Consider the following 25,560-nt stretch of genomic DNA (forward strand, 5'->3'; position numbering starts at 1 on the left):
ATCTAACATTGATCATGAAGAGTGCATGCACATGTTTCGAATTGAAGATTAACCAAATATCCTAACTAATTATACTTTTAAGGGATTAAATGTGCTTTTTTGAATATTCTTCATGTCATTTTTGAAATATAACAAGTCATCATCATAGTAGCAAATGACTTGTCAATTCTCTGGCATCCCATTGGACATGGTGTTGATTGTTGTTTGGAAGAAAATTAAGATATAATGCTTTATTGACAATATTTACTTGATTGGATGTTACGATCTTTGTTGAGGTTTTCCCTTCCGCAAGAAAGGAGTTCTAAAGAAGGCACCAAGTTGGAAGAATAAGATATATAGCCTTCTCTAAAATGACGACATTTGACTAGGGTCATTTCTGGTTTACTATATTAGATTAAATTAGAGGTTATTTGGATTGGAAAAACATTCTCAATCTATCTTATCTCATCTCACTATCCAAACAGCCTCGTAGCAGCCTTTTAATATCTGCATTATTGCTTGCATATATATATATATAACTTGGTAGGACCTGAAATTGGCAACTAGCTTAGACCCAATTGAGATATTATGTGCATAAATTTGGGTTTTCCACCGACTGAAGATTGAAGACTATTTGCTCAATTTAATATTGTTTAAATTTATGGGTTAACTTGTGACGATTGTGTTTGGATTTATAGAATTAATTTGTGATTTTACAAAGCATAATGGAGCTTTCAACTGGATTTAGTGGTTGGACTGTCACCTTCTCTATTAAGTAGCGTCTTTAAGTTTTATATAGAGGATGTGATAAATCGATCAAGATTTTTTAAGTTCTTAGGCCAAATTTAAAGACTTTAAATATGAGAGATAGACATATTTAGCGAGCTTAATAAACAATATTTATTGTTGCTCATATAAATTTTTCAACAGCATTAAAATTTAAATGAGTAATAAATATTATATACGATTTACTTGATGTGTATATCTCTCTTTCACTTGAGAGCTAGACACTCAAATTTATTTTTCGAACTTTGAGAAACTTTTTCTGTACTGCACACACAAAGGGATAAATTGAAGACTGAAATTATGTGCCGACATAGAAGAAAAATATATCCAAGCAGATGTGTTACAAGGTCATGCCAACTGTCATGAAGTTGGAGGCGGGGGGGCGGTTTGGGTTTTAGCATGTGGGCTGCTGCCTATTATTCTACTTACACAATACCAAGACTTTATATTGTTAAATAGATTAAGCCCTTAATTACATGGTCGTGCCAAGCTAGCTAACAAATTAATGCAGGGCAGCTCACTATTTTTTAGTCGTCGTACGTAACTGTCGTGGGTGAAGAGGTATAAGTGAGTTTGATTTTAGTCTCAATACCATATTTGTCAACGATGAAGGGTCGGTAGTAATTGGATTGATGCCTATTCTTGGTTTTGTTGGTTGGGATTTTTTTATATATTTTGAAATGATTTATTCTATTATTAAGTCTTTACACCACATACTACCGATGATGTAAATTGCTATCGAGCAAGAAAACAGATGATGTAACTTAATCAGATGATGTATGGATCACGATATACATACAACTATTTTACAATCTATTTAACATAATGTCACATTAATAAAAATAAAATTTAATTTTATAAAACTGACATTCATTTAATATAAAAATAAAATAATTATTAAACAGTTGTAACTTAATTAGTTTCCTATACCGATAATTTCACAATATCCATTATAACTTCCACGCAATCAATATTCGCTTTAAATAGTACATTAATTAAGACTTTGTATTAATTATTGATGATAACAATTAGACCAAATTTTTGTAATTTTGGTCAATAACAACGACAATGAAGTTTGGTATTTTTTTTGGGTGGAGGCTCAGTGTTTGAATTATGACAATAATAATTCTTGTAATAATTGTTATAAAATTAAAGAGAAATAGCAAATGATTCAAAGTTTGCAAAAGAGAAGTAGGAAGGTTAAAAGATTGCAATATATTTGAATTTTTAAGAGCTCAATATCATTCAATTCTCTTTCTTTTCTTGTATATTACAAGTGATCCTCAAGACATCTTTTTATAGGCAACTCCCACAATACGGAATGAGATGGAAATTTTGCAATTTGCTTTTGCTGCTAGTAATGGTATGAGATCTAATAATAAGGCTGAATTGATGGCTTTATAGCTTGGCTTTCGTAAGTGTAAGGAGTTTGGATTTAGTAATGAGATAGTTGAGATGGACTCGCTGCTGGTTATCACCTAGTTGAGGGCTTGTAGGTGCATCTTATGGTATTTGAAGGACTTTTGGGAGGAAATAAAGAATCTGATTTCGGTACTTTTTTTCTTTTCTTTTTTTATTTGGTCAAAAGGAGGGCGGCATCTCCGACACTTTATTAAGAACCTCACTTATGGTGGAGGAAAACCGTGATTATAAACACAATCAACTTATTAAAACCAACCAAACAAATTCCAACCTTACTAATAAACTTACCCGGCAAGACCAAGCCTAAACAAAATTACCGACTTTAACATAAAAAGTTCCCATCATATCCAACCTATACACCCCCCTCACATCCTGAGATAACTGGGCAACATCAGAAATAAAACATTCATCTCCCATAGCACGACCTCTAGCTAACTCATCTGCTACCTTATTTCCTTCTCTATACAAATGATTAATAGAAAAATTAAAACCCTCCAAAAGAGTTAACAATTGATCCAAAAAATTCTAGAGATACCAACATGTACAATATTTACCCATCAACCAAGAAACCACAATTAAATAACCACATTCAATATCAATGCAAAAATGCCCCAGCTAATGACAATATTTTATTCCTTTCACAACTGCACGTAACTCAGCTTCATTATTAGTAACTGGCCCAAAGAACATTGAGAAAGCAAAAATCAATTTCCCCTAATGGTCTCGCAAAATCCCTCCACCTCCACCCACACCTGGATTTCCAAAGCAACTTCTGTTTAAATTCAGTTTCAACTGACCCAAAGGAGGTCTCAGCCATCTCACAACCTGCAAAATCAAACCAGTTGTCTTTGCATATATTGGAATATCCAGATTCTGTAATACCCGCAGGTCACCACTTTCCATATTTTTTTCCTCAAAACTATCTGCAATGGTCCCCACCTAGTGTTTTATTGAAGCCCACACTTCCATCACATTTTCTGATTTTCCTTCAATCCTTGCTACACAACGACGTCTCCATAATCTCCCAACCACTATACTCGAAATTAAGCCCAACAATAAACAACTCTGTGATTGCCGCCTCGCTCTATTCGTTGAACCTGCTCCCTCCAAGTATCATTAACAAAAACTGGAATTTTAAGCTCAGCTGAGCATTTCCTCCATATTGCTTGAGCAACTCCTCTTTACACAAGATATGCTCTAAACCGTCTTCCTTGCCATTTGCACAACAATCACAGCTCAAAACCATTGGTATCCCTAATTTCCGTACCTAATCATCCACACTAAGGCAATTTAAAGTTGCTTTCCACATGCAAATGGATATTTGTTTTGGTATCCACTTGTTCTGTATCCACTTTGCCCAAAGGAATTCAGGTATTCTGATTATGATACACTCCCATGCCAATTTTGTTGAAAAACACCCATTTTTTTTCAGGTTTCTAGACTAAGATACGATTTGCCTCTCTCAAATACCCCACTTTCTCTATCACCTTATAGGCTCTTTCAGTACCCAGCAACAATTGAAGCCTATCCACATCCCAAGTATTATTCACAACAAAATCCCGACTCACGATTGACCTCTCCTCCTCCCTAACAATCAATTTATCACAAAGAGGACTTGACCCCATGAAATTATCATACCATAGAGACACCCAACCCTCTCTTATCTTCTAGAAGGAACTACTCAACAAGTCGGACAAACTAGCCATAATCTTTTCCAGAATGGCGAACCAGCACCATCACTTCTACAGAAAGAAACATAATTATTCTTGGCGTATTTCGCCCAAAAAATTTTTTCCCACAACAAATTGTAAGTCAAGACCTACCATCTGAATTTCAAAAATAAAGACCGTTGCACCTCACTCAGCTTTCGCACCCCAATCCCCCCTCCTCCACTGGCAAGCATAAGTTCTTCTAAGATCGCCACTTCCTTTTATTTTATCTTTGGTGTTCACCCCGGAAAAATTTTGAAAATAAACCATTCAGCTTTTGAATCACCATTTTAGGAACCTACAAAACTGATAGAAGGTGAATAGGCATACTAGAAAGCACATGCCTTAGTAAAATAAGCTTCCCCCCTGTGACAGTAATCGGCATTTCCAAGCTGAAATTTTCTTCCTCACACACTCCAACAATGTATCAAACTGACTAATTCTCCAATGACCATCTACTATAGGAGTTCCCAAATAAGTGAAAGTGAAACTCCCCTCTGAAAAGCCAATTTCCCTCAAAATCTCCCTATTTCGGCTATAAGATAAATGTTTTAAGAAAAAAATAGCCGATTTATCAAAGTTCATACATTGCCCCGACCAACATTGATACTGTTTCAATACACCCATCAAGCCTCCTATCGACCTTCTAGATCCATTAGCAAACACAACCACATCATCGGCATATAGGAGATGAGAAACTCTTAGGAATTGGAAGGGTGTGAGAAAGGTAAAATACAACCCTCTATCATGGCTTTATTCAGCACCCTCGACAAAACCTCCTCCATAAGAACAAATAAATATGGAGAAAAGGGATCCCCCTATCTAAGACCCCTCTTAGATTTAAAAAAAAAAAAATCCTCTATATGTTCCATTCATCATCACTGAAAACCAAAGCGAACAAAAACAATTATTCACCAATTTCTGAAAAGAATCTAGGATCTCTAGAGTAAATAGGACATGGTCAAGAAACCGCCAATCGACTCGGTCATACACCTTACTAATATCAATTTTCAACAATATATTTCTCCCCCTAATCCTCCGATGTAACAACTTTTCATTTCTTGAGTAAGAGATATACTATCAAATATGCTTCGGCCATTAACAAATGCACCTTGCTCAGGGTAAATAATCTTCCTAAGAAACCAAAAGTTTAGAGAAAACCTTATATATGATGTTACATAGACTAATAAGCCTGAACTTGTCAAAACTCTGTGGATAATTCACCTTTGGAATTAGCACAAAAGAGGAAGCTGTCTAAAATCGAGGAAGCTCACAACCCCTAAAGAACTCCACCACCGCCTCCATGACATCCACCTTCACTATATTCTAGCTTGCCAAATAAAATGCATAACCAAATCCATCAAGCCCTAGGCTAGAATCAGTACCGATCTACGAGAAAGCCAACTTTACTTCCTCCTCCAATGGTTCTAGGATAAGTTTCTATGCATCATCAGCTGAAATACCGTGAGGAAATAAATGCTTGAGATCAAGCAGCTCAACAAAACTTTCTTGCATAAGAAAAGTCTCAAAATACTTCACAACCTCCTCGTGAACCCTTTCTGCAGAGTCCAAATATCCACCATCTAGAAGCTACATTTAACAACTGAATTTCTTCTGCATTGTGCAATAACTGCATGCCTTTTTCTTTACCTGTTGAGCTAGATGCGTGTCCTCTCTCTTCAACCAAACCTCTAGTTTAGCCTTTGTAGCTAGGAAATTAGCCTTATCCTCTTCATTATAACCAGGTTGCGAGGACTTCTTAAGGACCTCCAATCTCTCTTCTAATTCTCGAATAACACCATCCACAAGACCAAACTTCTCTTTATTCTAGGTATGGAGAGATATCCTCAATCATTTCATCTTCTCGGCTAAATTAAACAAACCCGAACAAACTATAACAGGTTCCACTCAAGAGCTTGCCACCACATTCAAAAAATCCGCATGAGAAACCCATATATTTTGAAATCTAAATGGAGAAGGACCATACCACCTGAAATCAAAAAATAACTTCAATAGGAGAATGATTCAAAGTTGCCTCTTTAACAATTGAGCAGAAGCATCCCCGAATTCAGCCAAAAAAATATTGTTCACGAGCACCCTCTTAAGTTTGGCCCAACTCCTAGCCATACCAAGCTGACCATTACACCAAGATAATTATTTCCCTTCCAACTTTAAGTCAAGAAGACCACACCTATCAATACAAGCACTAAATTCCTCCATTGCCAAAGCAGGTCTCAACCTGCCTCTCTTTCTCTCCTCATCTAATCAAATATTAAAATCTCCCAAAACAACCCAAGGTAAACCCACACTAGAGATTTCACCCATGTAACAGCCTGCTAGAAATTCAATGGTAGAATTTCTATTGGCTTTAGGAATCTCGTGAAGATTCCATAAGTTTTCACGAATTAACCAATCGCATAAGCTTTAGTTTGATCACATAGTTAGTGTTATCACTCACTATGGTGTCAAAAGTGCATTTTTAATTAATTGAGGTAGTTAGAAGTGTCAAAATGTATTATAGTCTGCGCCATTAGACTCAATTGATTATTTTGGATTTTATGGCATAACAACCCATTTTCATATTTTCGAATGAAGCACTTGTTCGAAATTGTGAATTTATTTTTAGGGGCACTGAAGGGCTTAATTTTGATAAACGATTTTTACTGTAGGTTCGTATGAATATTTAGGATTTTTTGGTACTAAGTTTATTATGCACTTTTTCGGAATAAATAGTCACCTTGATAAGCGCACCAAGTGCAGTATTTTCAAAATTACAGCGTGTGGAATGTCCAAATTAGGTTAGAGAAGTTTTATTTGGACACTTGGGAAGATCTTAACCACACATGATGAATAGTATTAGACTCGGCACCATGAGGAATATTGGTGGATTTGAAGGAATCAAGGTGTGAGATCATGCCACCTAAGCAAAAACTCTATTCCATCCGACCAATTAAATTGTGCCAAACCAAAGAGAATTCACACCCTAGTAAAACACTATATGGTTGGAATCCAACTAAGAACCCAAAAGCATGGTTAAAACTGAAATCCTAAACAGTTTTGTCCAAATCCTAAAGTTGCCCTCAAATTTAATCACTTGATTAAATTACATCCACATGCTATTAATCTTTCAAATTTATGTTAGAACATAATGATCCAACCTTTTTAACCTTGGATATTTCATTGGGCCAGAAGAAATTGGTTTTGGGCTTGATAGCAACCCAAACCCTCTTAAAACTCCAAATTGAGGCTCATCCAAATTTAGGCCCATTAAGGCCCACGAAATTGGGCACCTTAGCATTGCTTTTGGCCAACGAATTTCATCCCCCACATGGCTAATCAGATGTCTTCAAGAGGGCCTAGAAGTTTCTAGAAGGAAAAAGCTAAAGGGCCACCTCACTCTTCCAAGTCTACACTTCACCATTAGGAAATATCTTGGGCTGATTTTTGTGTATTTTATTGGGTAAGAAAGGCCAACACTCAAGCCTCACTTCAGCCTCATCCTCTTCCATATCTTGTGCAAAATATCTCCAGCCCACTCACCATGAAATTTATTTTCCTTTACAATTTTCATTGAAAGAACACCAAACACTCTCTTAGACAACTTTTTGGAGTTCTTTTGCACTCCTATTTTGGGGCTCTTGTAGGTGTTTTCTCAAAACGCTACCTTCATAAAAGTTGTTCATTTTTTAGTCTAGTTTACATTGACATCTTATTTTTTCCATCTTAAGATCATTTGGTTAGTCAAATTTTGTTTAAAACCTAGAAAGGTCATTATGGGTGATAAACTATGTTATATTTTGAAGTTTTTGACCAAGCTAATGGATCAATCTTGTTTCAAAATTTTTATGGAGTATTGTTAACAAGTGTATATGATTATTGTTTTAGGATTTTTTACATGATTAAAAGTTTTGATGAAAGATTTTCTTAGATCTAGGAACTTAGAAACTGGAAGAGGAAAAACAGTTTCTGTTTTGAGAAAGTTTAAATCTTTGGTGGTTTAAGCCTATTCCAATGGCTTTGATAATTTTATTGGAGGATCCTAAGCCTCTTGTATACATGTTAGAATATTATTTTGAAGATATTTGATGTTAGTTTCAAAGATATGAAATTTTATGCAAAGAGATATTCAGATAGGCCAAAGTGTGGATGTTCTTGGCTAAATTCATGTTTTGGTTGATTTTTAACATGTGATCTGGAATTAGAAGCTTATATCTATTTTAGGACAACTTTTTAAATCATATGATGGTTTGGTTTGAAGATCACATCTTTATAAGTCATAGATCAAAAGGTTGATCAAAACAAGTTGAAACAAAAATCAATGGAATTAACATAAGGGAAGTTTGGCCCTATAGAGTTTTCATAGTTGTGATTAGTTTTAAATTTTTTTAAATTGATATTTAAGTTTAGGATAAAATTTACATGAGGCTGGTGACTTTTGGAGTTAGCATGCAAAATTCTTAAGTTATGGGTAAAATGATCATTTTCCCACATATAGAGAGCAAAATGGAAATTTTACTCTTAGTACTTTTTTCCATATTTCAAATTGTTAGTAATTAAGTTCTAACTTTTAGAATCACTATTTACAGTTTCTCGTGATCACGCTTGAGCTTTCATAAGAAACGTGGAGATCAAGGTAAATTATCTTTAAACTTACTGACAGTTTACTTTGTATGTATGCTAAGTAAAGGAACTACAGTATAGATGTGTGTGTTATCATATATTCCATGCCATGCCAAGTTATCACATATTTTTCTATTATACAAAATTTATTCTGTCATGAGTTATTCATCTGTTACACAAGATATTTTGTCACGTATTACTATACATTGCAAGTACATCATGTTAAGTATGTCATCTATTACATATATGTTATGTCATGTTCACTGTTGCAAGTATGTTATGTTAAGTATGTTTTCTGTTACATGTGAACCATGTTATGAAATATTGTCTGTTCTATGTTTATGTCATGTTACGAAATGTTTCTATCTCAAGTTAGTCATGTCTTTTGAGTTATGTTCAAGTCACGTTATGTTACATTACGGCTTCTGTCCTTTTGTATTCTAGTCACATTTCGTCTTGAGTACAGTGTGTGTATTTCAAGAACAATCAAGTGACCCTAAGTGCTAGGATGGGGTAATATCCTAGTGAAACTCTTTTGTTCACGCTGGAGTGTTTAAATAGTTGTGAAATTCCCTGAATTGATTAAATATTGTCAATAGGTAGCGAGCGGGGACCTAACTAACTGGTCACCAGAGCGCACCAGGCACTAGCGTCGATAAAGCCACATTCAGTTTCGTGGGGTCCACAGTGAGTGTGGCACAAGAAGTATGGGGCCATAGCAATTGTGGCACATACACTATGTGAGACACAGCAATTTTGACATATAGAATACATGGGGCCACAACAACTGTGGAGTATGTATTAACGCACTCACAGCTGGTCCAGATACCTGTGTTGTGATGCGGTAATCAGCAGGGACACATGGCTCTAGGGGACCCATGTAGCACCCAAGAAGTTGAGTTTAAGCAGTTAAAGAATAAATTTTAGATTAAGTTCAAGTTAAGTCAAGTTTCAGAGCAAGTCCATGTTAAGTCAAGTTTCAGATCAAGTTCATATCAAGTCAAATTCAGTTCACGTTTTAATTTAAGTTATGCCAGTTATGCTATGTTGTATGTCAAGTTATGCTATGATTGCTTATGAATTTGATTATGCATTCATGCTTTTACTGTCATGTATGCATCATTAGCCTGTGTGGAGGTTTTTTGTTAACTTGTTGAGATTTATAATCAAATCTCATTATGGTAGTCTAAACTACCATTCCCCCCGAATGGTAGATCTTGTTACAGGACCTGAAGGAGAATCGAGAACTGACCAACTGGACACAGTCGATTGAGCAACAGTGAGACGTCAATGTTAATATAGTAGTTAACTTAAATGACTACTTATACTATGGAGTTGCATCTCCAGTATCTTTTGGATCATAGCCATTTTGGACTAGTGTCGTGATCTTAGTTGTTCAATGGGTCTTTATGTATGAAGTATGTTTTAAGCATTTGGGATATTTTCAGTTTCGTGCATAGTATTGCTAAAGAAAAAATTTATCCGCTGCGAATATTGCATAATGTTATATGCATGTTAGGAACATTGCATCTTATATGTCATGAACGGAGGCAGGTAAGCTTGTGTTGCATGTTTCAACGCTTCAAATGTCTGTCCGATCCCAAACAGAATTTGGGCGTCACAACCCAAATGCTCACATAACACCCGTCGTTCAATATGGCTACATTTGGCATATACAAAAGTGACCAAAACTGACTGGTCACCTTTAGAAAATACACCAGTAATCAATTGGTTAGAAACACCAACCATGTCAAACTCAACCTCCTCTTTCCAACAAACCCATAATTTTCCTCCATTCTCCATGTTTGAACAAGTCTTTGGAAAATTAAGAGAACTAGTCTAGCTTTGTAATATTTCAATCTCTTGGAAAGGTTCCGAAACAACCAAAATAGATACATCATACTTTCTTACTAACTTCCTCAATCTCCTTTGCAATGTGCCAACACCATGAATATTCCACACTATGATCTTATCAATCATAAAGTAAGTTTTTGAGGTTGAGCCTTGGCCCTCCGAGACTTCCTAACCACTAATTCTTTCTAACCACTTGCCTCAACTTCCTTATGCAAATTTGTACTAGAGTCCGAGTTGTAATCCTTCTGAGCATCCGGAAAGTCTTCACACTCCCCTTCTAAAAGTACCACAAATCGATTAGCTTGAGCAATTTCTTTAGTCACACCTTCCACCTCTTGACCAGAGTGATCACCTTCTCCAGCAATCTCAATAATCGGCTCAGCACTTTCCCTCACCCCACTTCAACATCCACAACTATATGCCCATGCGTAATATCCCCTTCCTCCACCACGACATTCTCATCATCAACCTCCTCTTCCACTCTCCCTAAGTCTTTCAAACCATTCGTGCTTCCTTCAACCATTACATTGCCCAGATTCTGATCCTGTGTTTCAAAAATCAACTCCTTCTCATTTCCAACACCCTATCCCCTATTATTTGTAAATTATTTTTCCTTCCCACTTCCTTCCACATTTTTTCCTCTCCCTCCTTTTTTTGAGGTTTCGATCTCTCTTTTATAGCAAACTAAGCCTTTACCCTTTCTCCAACCTGACACACCACTGCAATATGCCCTTGCCTAAAACACTTTGTGCAAACCTCTCTTCCCATACACCACCTATTGCCATCGAGGTTCTTTATTACCAGCAACAAGTGGAAAACCTGATTAGTTCATCTAGCAGAGCAACCTCAACACAAAACCTTGCCCCTGTATCTCCTGTTCAGTATAACATAGCCTTATCTGTCCGAAGGAACCTCCCAAAACAAGATGCAAGAATCTTTAAGCAATCCAAGGAAACTCCCAAAACAAGAGGTGCAACGGCAACCTCGGTAGAAAGATCCATTGAGGAGCAATGGACAGCTCATTCTTTACATCAAAATTCACAGACCAAATAAAAAACCAAAATTGACATCCAGCCACAACCCTCCCTTCTCTTGCCCAAGCATGCAAGTAGTCTTTTTCATTAGTCAAATGGAGCAACACATGATAATTATCCATGAAGCTTATCATGGGAAAACCGCAACAAACCCCCAAGTCTTAATAATATGTTTTCTAAGAACATCAATCGAAGGCCTTATTGAGATGAATTTAAGAATCAAAGCATACTTCAAGTCTTTTGCAATGCGGTCCATCTTGACATAAAAAAAAATGAAACCCATCTCCCCATCAATCAACTCTGGTCTACGAGGCAAAATCCAAAATTTCACTGCTGGTAAGGGACATTGAAGCACATCTAGAATTGAATGATCCCTTCCCGGTCGAGCATTCTCACCCTTAGCCCCATCACCTTCTGCAACACCTCCATCTCCTCCAAGAACAATCACAACCTCAAAACCACCAGAACCCATCTCAAGACCCACTGGCAACAAAAGGCCACCAGAGGGGGTGAGCTAGAAACGCTGCAAGCCGCAACCCAGATCACCCAAAAATGTGATGCAAAAAACCCTAGCAAAGCAAATGATGTTTTCTAAAACTAAATTATCACCTCAGATTTAGGATGTATTTAGGGAAGCCAACACTGCAGCTAATTGCCTTGCTCGTATGGGTGGTAGCGGCTGCAATAAAGCTTGGTTCTCACTTGAAGACCTTCCAATGTGAAGCTTCAAGGAATTTTACGAACGGACAAATTTGGTTTGCCATACTTAAGACAGGTTTAATGTTTTGGTTTCATCAGATCTTGAGGGTGTCTTTTTATTATTTTGCAGGGGGTGTATAGTCTTAGGGTACACATTTTTTAAGGAATAAGTCAGGTTGAGCAAGGGATTGTATAAGGTATTCCTCCGCCAAATTTTAGGGTTCTTAATAATAATGGAGGATCTTCTCCTCCTTGAAAAAAAAAAAAAAAAGTTTTAAGATTTAGTTGCTTATGTGAATGAAAATGAAATGACACAAGGTTAAGTATGAATGTATGTTGCCATCTGACATGCATATGAATAGACTGCATGAAATGAATATGGCATGGAGTCCACGTAAGTACTTTGGTCATACTCTCCTAGAGTTTTTTAAATGATAAGTAAGTGAAAATGAAATGTTTTTCATTAACAAAAAGAAATGAAATTAAATGTTGTTATAAGAAAAATGTTATTTTTATGCAATGAAATTCTAAGAAAATATTTTCTTAGAAATGAAATGATGTTTTGAAAGTATGCCAAGGTAATAATGTTTTAAAGTATACGCATGTAATGACCTTCACTGGCAGCCCCTTATTATGCAGCCCTACATTGGCAGCCCCTTATTATGCAGCCCTACATTGGCAGCCCCTTATTATGCAACCCAAGAAAAGTTGTATGCATGTGAAATGAATGTTATATGTAGAACTTATTATCTTTTTGTTCCATAAAATGAAATGATGATGTTTATGTTTTATGTATGAAATGATGTTTTATGAAATGAAGTGGATTGATGAATGAAAAGGAATGAAAAGGACAAGACATGAATGAATGAAAGGACAGGAAATGAATGTTTTAATGTATAAAGCTAGTAACGGCTATGACTGAATGAATGATAGTACCAATGGACTGGGCAGATTGCAATGCCAGATAAGTAGTACAAATTGTACACTAAGTGCTACCTCCTAGCTGAAATGGATTTTCAACTTGTGGCCAAGGGCAGAATCCAGGCCCAAAAAACCTCTAACCTCAACACACATGGCGTAACAGTGTATTCCAGCAAATGAGAAATGATAAGAGTTAATTGGATGCATGAAATGATTTAGTTCTTTATGAAGAAATGTCAAAGATATGGGAAATGTTTTATGGGGAATGAAAATCTTTTTAAAGAAAAACCCCACCTTGTAATGTTTTCAAATGAAAGAAAATAATTTATGTAAAGTATGTAGAGGAATGATAAATGCATGAGTGAAAACCCGAGTTAGTATATTTTTGTAGTATAAAGTAAAGTTTACTAAGTATTCGACTTATTTTATATTTATGTGTGCCCCACCTAGGAACGAAATGAGGATGAAGCAACGGGACGGACATGGCCAAAGGAAAAATGTGATAGAAGCCTAGGCATGTTTTATTAAACATATGAACTCACATTTTGTAAAAGGACTATATATTTTTGTTAAATGAATTCCATTGTAAATTCTCTTTTAGATTTATGAAATAGGTTTTAAACTTTAACTATAATCTTTGATATCCTAGAGAAGAAAGGGAATGTTTAACAAAGTTCAGTAATTCCTGTCTCAATTACTAAAACTATTTGTTAAAAGTCTCACCACAAGGACGTGCATTACACATTTGAATTATCAAAAATAGTTAAATGATCTTCTGGATCTTTGTGGTCATAAAAATCATTTTGACCCATTTTTATTTTTCTTTTACAGATGGTTCATATAGGTCTCCAAATATTTATATATACGACAGGTACGTCACCAATACTCTTTCATATAACACTTATGACAATTATCTTCATATTTCTTTATAGGTTTATTCTGCAAGCCTTTGTTTTTCATCTTACTTTATCTTAGTGTGGTTTCCCTTTTGGTGGTTCATAGAAATTCTTTCTAAAGAACTTTGAGGACACTCTCCTTAATTTCTATAGCTTTTTCTACTATGTCCACGTCCATGACCCATTTTCCTTTATTATGATAAAATGAGATTCCATTCTTATTAGGGAATAGAGCATAACCGATTGAAGTAGATTGGTGATTTTCCGCTAACTAAATTTATTAAAAAATAACAACTCAAACAAATCTGATTTCATAATAAATAATGAAAATTAATTACTACAACCATATGCATAGCTCATAAAAAAATCATTTATCTTTTAGAATTCAACAATAAATAAGAAACATCTAGATGAGTTAGGTTGAATAGCCTATTAAATTATCAAAATAAGTTAGATGATCTTCTGTATGAGGGCCTAGATTATTCTTATGAGTGTTTATTTAGTGGGCCTTTTGTGTTGTTGGTTGGTGGAATTAATTGGAGTGTTAGTAGGTGATTGCTCCATCGTTCCTCTAACCCACACCTTGTTGCGATTGCTAGCTTGTGAGACCTTTGGCATGGTAGCTGCAATGCCCCCCAAGACCACTGCACCCTCAGCCCATGTCTCAGTCTTGATTCCCTTCTCTTGTCACCATTTGTCGTCACCTTCCCATTCCCCAATCCTTGCCCTGCACGGAGTTCTTCCATGGGTTTTTGGCCAAGCTTCCTCTTAACCACTTGTCCACTATTGGTCGTTGCGAATCACTCACACGTCGCACCCTCGCGTCCTTTCCCGTGACCTTAGAGAAACTTTTCCTCTAGAGCCACCACTCACCTTCCCTCCCAGCCGCGTTGCACTGGCTGCTTAACCACTTGCTCACCTTCCCCTTCCCATTCCTAACACCCTCTTCCCACGAATCAACCCAACCCATGAGATAGGAAACCTTTTAGCCGCTGCCCCACCATTCTTCGTTGTGCCCTGTCGTGGAAGTTCCTTCTCCACCTCCTTTCCGCCAGTCTCATCACCCTTAAACATTTCCCCAACTATGGGTCTCCTCTAGTCTGTCCAGATTTGCCTTCATTACCATGCGCCGCCGCTGCCAACTTGCTCTACCACACAACGCTCACACACACTCGCTAGACCCATTAGACAACGCGCTTGATCATTTAGAAATTGCCTGTTCGCACTGTAAGTAGCTCTCCAACGTGACCTTTGAGATTAGTTTGCAGTCTGAATGTGTTGAGATGGGCCTTGGGCCTAGCGAAGTGTTGGGATTGATAACTGTGTGTGGTTGTGGAAATTGGGCCATGGGCCGGATGGAGGATGGGATTGCACGTGTAGTTGGGTTTGTTAAAATGTGCACTTTGTGACTATTGTGATGATGTATATTGTCTGATGAGTGTTATTCCATGTCATCCAATATGTTTTCTACATGCATCTACATATTTACCTTTATTAATACTTGTCTTGATTGTTTAACTGTGTTGTGTTCTACCATGTGTCATGATTTGAAAACTGTGTTTTTGTGTCTTGGTAATATTTTGAGAGTGCGTGCGCATCACAACCCCATGCCAAGATGACGCATTATCTCAGTGGAGCTCATCTGGTCAGTCAGGAGCGTAAAAAATTGAGTAATGTTTTTGGTAACGCTCTTGTGTCGACTTCGTGGCCCCTCTGCTGATAGGGGCTAGAGGATGTCTGGTCACATACGTGCTGGGCATCGCTCATTACGAAGTCACATGCACGGCTGTTACCCATGGTATGACAAAGGGAGCTAGGGTGTGCGGATGGTCCCTAGGGGAGACCAAGGATCATGCGTTATAAATGATTGTGTTTTGGGTCAAAGGGGCTTTTGGCATGTGTGGTTAAAATGTGTCATTTTCAAAGGAAAAAAAAGGGTGGAAAATGGTCTTTGTTTTCTTTGCTAATATGACTGTTAATCATATTGGTGGTATAAATGTGTGTTTTAAACTCTTAGTTGTTGTTTGTTTGATTACTTACTGAGATTCAAGATCTCACTATGGTATTCCTACATACAATTCCATTTTATGAAACTGTAGGCTTTGATGTAGAGAATGGGTATGAGCAGGAAAGACCGGCCCCCCCTGAGGAGTGAAGGATTGGGACTGTACTCGTATTCGTTGTTGGACCTTGTTTCCTTTACTTTTATTTTAGCTGGATGACTGTATAATCCATTGGTAGGTTTTATTTTGGGTTGTAAAGTTTAAAACCGTCTAGTACTTAGTTTTGATTGCCTTATATCTTTCTGCTACACACATTTATCCATGTTTACACACACTTGCACTCTGTGTTGGGGTGTGTGACCTGGATGGCCATCACCCCGATGTTGCTACTCCTACCAAATCACACATGGGGGTCAAGAGCGCCACATTCTGGATTCTTATGATCTGCAAAATTCATTTCAACCTATTTTTTCTTTTATAGATGCTTTGTATAGGCCCACCAAATATTTAGATATACGTCCTATACATGACCAATGCCTTTTCATACCACATCTATGACATTTATCTTCATATTTCAGGTTTATTATGAAAACTTTTGTTTTCATCGTGCTTTATCACAGTGTGGTTTCACTTCTAGGGGTATGTAGAATTTCTATTTGAAAAAATTTGAATACACTCCCCTTGATTTCTATAACTTTTTCTACTATATCCACATCCATTATCAATGTTTCCTTTATTATGATGAAGGAAGATTCTATTCGCTTTAGGGAATGAAGAACCAATTGAACCAGACTGGAGATCTTTCATTAATTGCGTTTTGTTTTTTTCAACCACTAGTAAACACAATATTAGTTTAGAATTCCAGTGAATTTCTGCATTCCATATTGTTTGCTGTAGGAGCACATTTGAGTCATGAATACATTATTAATTTCATTTCTAACGTAACCCTGTTAGTTGCTTTTTTTTTTAACACAATTTCAATTGTGATGTTATTTCTATTTTTAAATGTAGAGTTTATCCACTAATAATCTTGCAACTTCAAGCATGAAATTACCAAAATACCCTTGTACAGTAAAACTTCTAAAGATTTTCCACTTTTATCAATTAATTAGTTAATCAATATTCATTCAATTATTCAAGAAGAACAGCATTACCATAAAATAAATCAATTGCATAACAAATAATTTGGTAACGAATGGAAACCCTTTAAGGTATTCTTTAAAGGTAAAATCCTAAATGCAACCTACCTAGAAATGTCAACTACTATTTGAAAATCTTTTACAAGCAAGTTTCAATTACAAAACATCTGTCAATTCTCACTCTTACTTGACCAGATAAACGATCTGTTTATCTCTACCACAATAGCTACCAAAACCTCAAACTGTCTTCAAATATTTACTTCTCTACTAAACTCCAATGGCTGAAATGATCACACTATCTGAACCTCGGATCACGACCACACTGTTTGAAAGAAACAATATAAAAATTCTCAATGGAACTTTCTCAACAAAATAAGCACTAGAAAGTGCTCTAAAAATCTGATCTAGAATTGAGTCTCTGTTGTTCCTAATTAGTAGGACAATTTAAATATATTTCTGGAAGCAGTTTTCAAGTTTTAGTGAAATTATGCTTACGAATTGAATATTTTGTGATGGTTTTGCTAACAGTTTGCTAACTGCAGGAAACTGGTGGTTGAGTTGAGTCATTCGATGGCTCACTCTCATCTTGCTATCTTTGTCCATTATTGGGTGGCAATTGCGAGTGTTGTATTGTCGACGTAGGTCCAATACCTATTTAGCCTCTACCCCTTCCACGTCCTCTTCCTCTTATAGTTCGCGGCATTGTCAAACAAACCAGTATAAATTTCTGGTTACTTTTGCTGCATCCAAATAATATATCAATTAGAAGTCTTGTAAAAGCTACAAGAATACTCACTTACAGAATCGGCTATAAAAAGGGTGTTGCATGCCTTTTCACCAAAACCATTTTTTTTTTTTAAAGGTGTTGTAAACACACTAATATATAAAGGGTTTTGCTACTCATCATCCTCACACACTACACATTACACATTTTTTTTAAATTTTTTAATTTTTTTTTAAATTTGGTTTTATTATTCCTAAACTAATTGAATTCGTCTACTCATCATCCATACACCACACATTTAGTAAGAGAAAAAAATTAAAAATTAAAAAATTATGTCTGGTGTGGGTATGTGGGGATGATGAGTAGAATTTTTCATATATAAATTGTCTACTACCAACCATACTACAAAAAAACTTTCTAGTAACTTTTGTATGCGTACCCAATCAGCGTTTTACTACTCAACCCTTATCAGGCCTATGAATCTCCCCTCTCAAACTATTGTGGAATAATTGTCATATATAGCTGTTACAATCTTAAATGATCCAACAAACATTAGCAAAGATATAAAACTGAATTATAGCGTACAATGTCACAATATAGTTCAATAGTTCATAAGACCTCCATGTTAAGTTATTGCAAAAATTACATCACACCTGGATTTTGGACTACCAAAACAAATCTAAACATGTTAAAATGTCGAAAAAATATTATCCAACAAATGTTTTCAAACATTATTCTTATACATTATCTAACTGGTGAAAATGATTGTTGTAGGTGTTCATAAAGTTGATCATATGAATTATGGGCTCACAAATTGAACTGATCCACCTCACTTAAATGTAAAAATCTAAATAGTGTAAAGAGCGGATGTCAAACACGTTGGTTTGGACCAATCCAAATTTAAATCATCTCATCTCATATAATTATTACAACTTTTATAAATTTTCACACAAAATATAATAAACAATTCAATTTTTTTAAATTCCAAAATAAAATTAATATTAAAAAATCATATTAGAACAATATTTTATTTAACGTTTAACAAGACATTTCATCTCATCTCATCTGAACTGTGTAACCAAACGAAGATACGTTTAGTACCAAAGATGTAAACTTCGCATCCTGGATATTGAACTCATTCCATGCCAATCTCGACATAGGACACAAGTTGGCCAATCTGATGCTTGGTCATCACCAATCAGAATGCATGTAAAATAAGCGAGAAGTTCCAACATGACAAATGTATATGCAAACGATCAAGCTGTTCTTTTTTCTCGGAGATGCAAACATCTGAGTCCAGCCGCTTAAAAATCAAGTTTAGTTTAACCACTAGGAATTTGCGCACAAATTTCTTTGATTGTTTAGGAAATTATTTTCTAACTGACCACTTGAGGGGTATCGATTACCCAGATAACATGGAGCTACAATGCAGGTGGACAAAGTTTATCTTCAATGATGATATTAAAGATGAGTGTAAAGTTAGTTTTTAGTCCTTTACAATAAGTGGATAGTCAATGTAAATAATAAGTCTAGTCTTGTCACTTTACCATGTATTTTCATTCTTTTCTTTGTATAAATAGAACACTCTTATGTATTTTACACTTATCTTTAATAGATGAACAACAAACACATGCCTCAATCAATAAAACGAATTGACAAGAGGAGTGTCTACCCAAAATACTTGAGGAATTTTCTGTTGGCTGTGCCGCACTAGGTGCAGCCATGTCCCACCATCGTTTGCTGTCTAGCTTCTCAACAGTGGTCGAGCGGTGCTTTTTGCCTTCCCAGTTCACAACTTCACACACCAAAGTAATCGGGACTTGGAAGATGGAGTGAATCCAGGTGAAATGACTGACGGATTGCACTTGATAGCCGGGGAGCCACTTGAAAATTACTGATGAGTCCCTCTAATATTTCGGTGTGCGCCAATAAATCCCGCCGAGTACATGACCCCTCAATTTCTTGTCTATTTCTTTTAACTAGTATATGCACTTAAACTCGCCGCCCATAGTTTGCCCTCTCGTGTATTTAAATTATTATTTTTAATTTTTTTTATTTAATAGATATGAAAGTAACTATTAATATATTGGTATAGTTTTTTTTACTTGGCCAAAATATTTAAATATGTTAAAAAATGTGAAAAAGAAACGAAAAAATAAAATCTATACTAATAGTCACGCCCAACTATCAAAGTTGGGTGGCACATTAGCACCATTCATGATTTTTAACATGCTTATTGTTCGCTCGAGCCTTCTTTCAAATTTGGTTCATGCGAACATCACACAACTATGAGCTTGATGGTTTGCTCGAGTGTGGTGCAAGCAAACATCACATAGATTGAATGGGTGAGTTCAGTCTGGTCCGGTCCGGAGAGGTTTTGTGGACCGGACCGGACCTATTCGGTCCAGGGTTTTCCCACCCTGGACCGAACCGAACTCCCTCAGGACCGGTCCGGTCCGGTCCGGTCGGTCCACAGTTGACTCTTTTTTTTTTTTTTTTTTTTACCTAATGACATTTTTTTTAATATGTAATAATAACTATACTATAACTAATAACTATATGTAATAATAGTAATAGTGCATGATAACTATATATGTAACTATATGTAATACTAATAACTAATACTATTAGTCTATTAGTACTAATAACTATACTAGTACTAATACTATAACTAATAACTTTATGTAATGATAGTAATACTATATGTAATACTATATTAAATAATAGTAATACTCTTATTACTAATACTCTATGTAGTTATAGTGATTTAATACTAACATATTACATATTAAGCCAACTATACTAATACTATTATAAATTTACAAATATATGATATATTATAATTTATTCTATAACTTTTATAATATGTTAATACATTAATATATATACTAGTACTATATATATATTTTTGATCGGTTATACTAGTACTATATATTATGGTTAATAGTTATACATTAAAGAATATTACTATACATTGATACTAAATATATATAGTTATAGACTTATAATGATTTAGTTATTATGAATCTATGATTAGTATAACTATTTAATTGTATTAGTATTAGACTATTAGTAATTCAATTTGGCTATATTATATTAGTAATATTAGTTATGTTGAATCAATTATTTAATATAACTATATTCTACATCATTAGTATTAATATAAATATTAGTATTAGTTATAACTATATAGCCTATATTAGAATTGAGTCTTAGACTATATAATAGACTAATAGTATTAGTACAACTATATAAGTATATTGTATAGCTATATATTAGTTTTAATTATAGTGATTAGTATAACTATATAATAGTAGACTATTAGTATAACTATATATTAGTATTAGTTATACTGTTATGGTGATTTAGTATATTATAATTTATATATTATATTTATACTATAACTCTTATAATATATTAATATATACTAGTACTATATATTATAGTTATATATTAAATAATATAATAATACATTCATACTAAATATATATAGTTATATTTCTAGTGATTTAGTTATTAACTTATTATGATTAGTATAACTATATAAATTATAATAGTATTAGACCATTAATATAGCTATATATTAGTAATATTAGTTATGGTAAATCAGTGTTTTAGTATAACTATATAAGTATTAACTATAATGATTTTTATATATTCATTAAATATAAGTATAGTGATAATTAAATTATATTAATTAAAGTGATAAATATATTATATAGCTATGCATAGTATTAATTATAGTGATTTTTTTTTTTTTTTGATAGGAAAGTATAACTTTTATTCATCAAACTCAAGCATTACAAAGATGAATCAACCCAAATAGCTTGGGAAATACAATCTGGAATTGAGTTCGACCAAATACAAATGTCATCTAAATTCCATGCAAACCGAGCCAAGCAATGAGCAACTCCATTAGCTTCTCTTCCCTTATGTTGAATGGACCAATTTGGATACCTTTGAAGCAAAGATTTAACCGCCTGAATCAATCCACCCCATAAGGTAGTAGAATACCCTTCAGTCTCCAGCTCTTGAACTGCTAACAAAGAATCTGATTCCACTTGAAGAGATGTAATGCCAAGGGACACACATAATTGCAAACCCCTTAACATAGCAAGAAGTTCAATTTCCATAGGATCAGCTATAGCAGGTTCAGATTTGCTTGCTGCAAATATAACCTTCCCTTCCTTGTCAAGCAACACAGCCCCTATACCAGCTTTACATTTATCACTAAAAAGAGCACCATCAATGTTTAACTTCAAGACACCTTCTGAAGGAGGCTGCCATTGACACTTATACTTTTGCTTGATCTTTGTGGCCTCTATTGTTGCTTTATGTTCCTGGTATAAGGTAAAAGCATGCTCCATCACTTGCTGAATTGATAGAATGTTTCCCTCATATAGACTCCGATTCCTTCTATACCAAAATCCCCATGCAAGTAGGAAAAACTTCTCTAACTCTCCTGGTCTTCTTCTCCTGATTACAGCAGTGACTAATTCTATAAGTTGCTTCCTTTCAGGTACTTGAATTAGAGAAGGGAATACCTGTGACCAACAATCAACAACAGCAGGACAATAAATCAGTGCATGAAGCAAATCTTCTTCTTCTGTTTGGCAGCAGTAACACTAGCTTCTTGTATCACTTTTCGAATCTTCAGGTTTTGAAAGGTTGGAAGAATGTTCTTACACATTCTCCATGCAAAAACTTTAACTCTTTGAGGAACATGCATCTTCCTTAAGTGCTTCCATAATAGTTTTTCATCTTCTGCTCTTGAACTTTCAGCCACATCTCCAATATGCTCCATGGTTTTGAAAAATTCATATGCACTTTTAACACTGAAAATCCCACTTGTCTCATGCTCCCATATAAGCATATCAGGTATATTATCCATGGGCAATCGAATACATAACACTTCAGCAGCTTCTCTTGGTAGCAAAATACTTCTCACTCTCTCAACATCCCAGCTATTCTGTTCTAGCATCATCAGGGAAGAAACTTTCTGTAACCCTGCTTCAGGAGGAATATCAACCACCATGGATAGCAACTTTTGTTTTGGTAACCAATAATCAGACCAAATATTAATGGATAAACCATTGCCAACCCTCCATCTACACCCTTTGAGCAAACTGTTCTTAGTATCCCAAATGCCTCTCCATACATAAGAAGGATTCACACCCAATCTTGAGTCAAAAAAACTAGATGTTGGGAAGTATCTTGCTTTAAAAATCTTATGTAAAAGGGAAGATTCTTCATGCATAATCCTCCACCCTTGCTTTGCTAGTAGGGCCTTATTAAAAATTTGAATACTTCTAAACCTCATACCTCCTTCCATCTTTGACTCACACATCCTCTTCCAACTAATCCAACTCAATTTTCTTTCATCTTGCTTCTGACCCCACCAGAAACTTGCCATTAAGCTTTCAAGCTCAGTACATAGGGACTTAGGCAACTTGAAGCAGCTTATAGTATAAGTAGGTATAGATAGAGCTACAGCTTTCAGCAACACTCCTTTCCCTCCTTGTGATAAAAGTTTTTCCTTCCACCCTTGCAATTTAGACCATACTTGATGCTTCAACACTAAAAAAGCTTCGTACTTTCCTCTTCCAATCATAGGTGGCAATCCAAGATATTTCTCATATTGCTGAAAGTGATTAACCCCCCAAAATTGCATGATCTCCCTTCTCGGGCCTGAAAGTACATTATGACTGAAAACCATTGAAGTCTTCTCTCTATTGACCTTCTGTCCAGATGCTTTCTCATAGATATCAAGTCTATGTAGCAAAACTAAGCAAGATTGCATATTAGCTCTGCAGAATAGAATGCTATCATCTGCAAACAGTAGGTGATTTAGCTTAGGAGCACCTCTACATACTTGAAAGCCTTCAATCTGATGTTGCACATTTGCCTTGTTCAGCAATGTTATGAGTCCCTCAGTACATAGTAGGAATAGATATGGGGAAATGGGATCCCCTTGTCTTAATCCACGAGTTGGTTGAATTGGTATTTTAGGTTCTCCATTAACAAGGACAGAAAAAGAGACTGTTGTAACACAAAACATCAACAATTGAATCCATTTTGGGTTGAAACCCATCTGTCTCATCACCTCCTCAAGATACTTCCATTCGATTCGATCATAGGCCTTGCTCATATCCAGCTTTAGAGACATGAATCCATCTTTACCACTCCTCTTCCTTCTTAAAAAATGCACCATTTCATATGCCACAAGAACATTATCTGTAATTAGTCTTCCTGGTACAAAAGCTGTCTGTGATGGAGAAATAACAGTAGGTGACACTGACTTTAGTCTACTGGCTAATACCTTTGAGATTAATTTATAAATGACATTACACAAACTGATGGACCTATAGTCAGAAACAAATTCTGGTAGTTTCTTCTTAGGTATCAGTGTGATATAAGTATGATTAATCTCCAAAGGGAAAGAACCAGTATTAAGAGCTTTAAGCACTGCATCAGTGACATCAGTCCCAACAATAGACCAGAATTTCTGATAAAAGATAGAGGCCATTCCATCAGGACCAAGAGCTTTGGTAGGATGCATTTCATCTAAGGCTCTCTTGACTTCCTTAGCTGTGAAAGGTACATCAAGTTGTTCTGCCATCTGAGCATCAATTCTACCATTTAGATCTTGCAAGAAATCCATATTGCCTATTTCCTCAGCTGCTGCAAAAACATTCTGAAAATACTCATTAATAACTCTATCCCTGGCCTCATTAACTTGCCACCTTCCAGTTTGATCTTTTACCCCTTTAATGAAATTCTTCTTTTTCCTTTGGGATGCTTTATGATGAAAAAATTTAGAATTCCTATCTCCTTCAGCCAACCACATAACCTTAGATCTCTGTTTCCACATTATTTCACTTCTTTGCAGCCATTGTTGGACCTCTTTTCTTGCTTGTTGAATATGCTGTCGATTCAGTGATAAAGGGTCAATTTGGTGAGCCATTTTGAGTTTTTCTTGAGCCAACCTTAAACTTCTTTGCACATTGCCAAAGCTTGCTCGATTCCAAAGTGACAGTTTTTCACTGCAATATTCAATCTTCTTCATAACTGTACTGAGTTCCTTTCTCCCTTCAACAGCTTTCCAAGCACCATCTATCACTTGCTTACATCCAGAATCTTCAATCCACATTGCCTCAAAATGAAACAATTTCCTTCTTGGTCCCTCTTGCACCTCATCTGACAGCTTTAGAATAATAGGCTTATGGTCTGAATAAGCCACTATGCCATGAATGACCACAGCCATTGGATAATAAGAGTGCCATTTCAAGTTTGAAAAACATCTATCCAGCCTCTCACTAATTGTCTGTCCCTCTTCCCTCCCATTACACCAAGTAAAAGGACTGCCTCTAAACCCCATATCATGCACTTGACACTCCTCAACCACATCTCTAAAGGCCTGTAATTGTCTTTCTGGTTTGGCTCTACCACCACTTTTCTCAACATTACTCATAATCTCATTGAAATCTCCCAAAATAATCCAACCTATATCAGGATGAACTTTTAGAGACGTCAACAAAGACCATGACTCATGCCTTCTACTCACTTCTGGTTGACCATAAAATCCAGTCAGCCACCAAGAGTCACCCACTGCATCAGTTACCTCAGTTACCTCAACATGAATATGGCACTTTGAAAAGCTTTGAATTTTGATACTATATTTCTTCTTCCAAAATAAAGCTATTCCTCCACTTCTCCCTTCACTACTTATAGCTAAACAACCAAAAAAACCCAATTTAAACTTCAACCTTTCCAT

At 35.6% G+C, this 25,560-nt stretch overlaps 1 protein-coding gene across 1 annotated transcript; it reads right to left on the reverse strand.

Annotated features, from left to right (window-relative positions):
• Nucleotides 1-21,586: 21,586 nt before the first annotated feature.
• LOC122296631 lies at nucleotides 21,587-25,560 on the reverse strand. Its single transcript, XM_043106435.1, has 4 exons — nucleotides 24,629-25,560; nucleotides 23,109-24,529; nucleotides 22,429-22,793; nucleotides 21,587-22,330 (listed from the first exon to the last, which is right to left on the reverse strand). The coding sequence occupies exons 1-4, from the start codon at nucleotides 25,558-25,560 to the stop codon at nucleotides 21,587-21,589; spliced, it is 3,462 nt and encodes a 1,153-aa protein (XP_042962369.1).

Source organism: Carya illinoinensis, chromosome 15, assembly GCF_018687715.1.
Source record: "Carya illinoinensis cultivar Pawnee chromosome 15, C.illinoinensisPawnee_v1, whole genome shotgun sequence".
Taxonomy (NCBI): Eukaryota; Viridiplantae; Streptophyta; class Magnoliopsida; order Fagales; family Juglandaceae; genus Carya; species Carya illinoinensis.

Excerpts from the sequence above, each read along its gene's own strand:
- LOC122296631 (XM_043106435.1), bottom strand. The coding sequence starts at position 25,560 with ATGGAAAGGTTGAAGTTTAAATTGGGTTTTTTTGGTTGTTTAGCTATA. Across the intron at positions 24,530-24,628 it reads CAGAGATCTAAGGTTATGTG|GTGGCAAGTTAATGAGGCCA; the intron begins GTTGGCTGAAGG and ends TCAAACTGGAAG. Across the intron at positions 22,794-23,108 it reads TGAGTCAAAGATGGAAGGAG|GGTTACAGAAAGTTTCTTCC; the intron begins GTATGAGGTTTA and ends CTCCTGAAGCAG.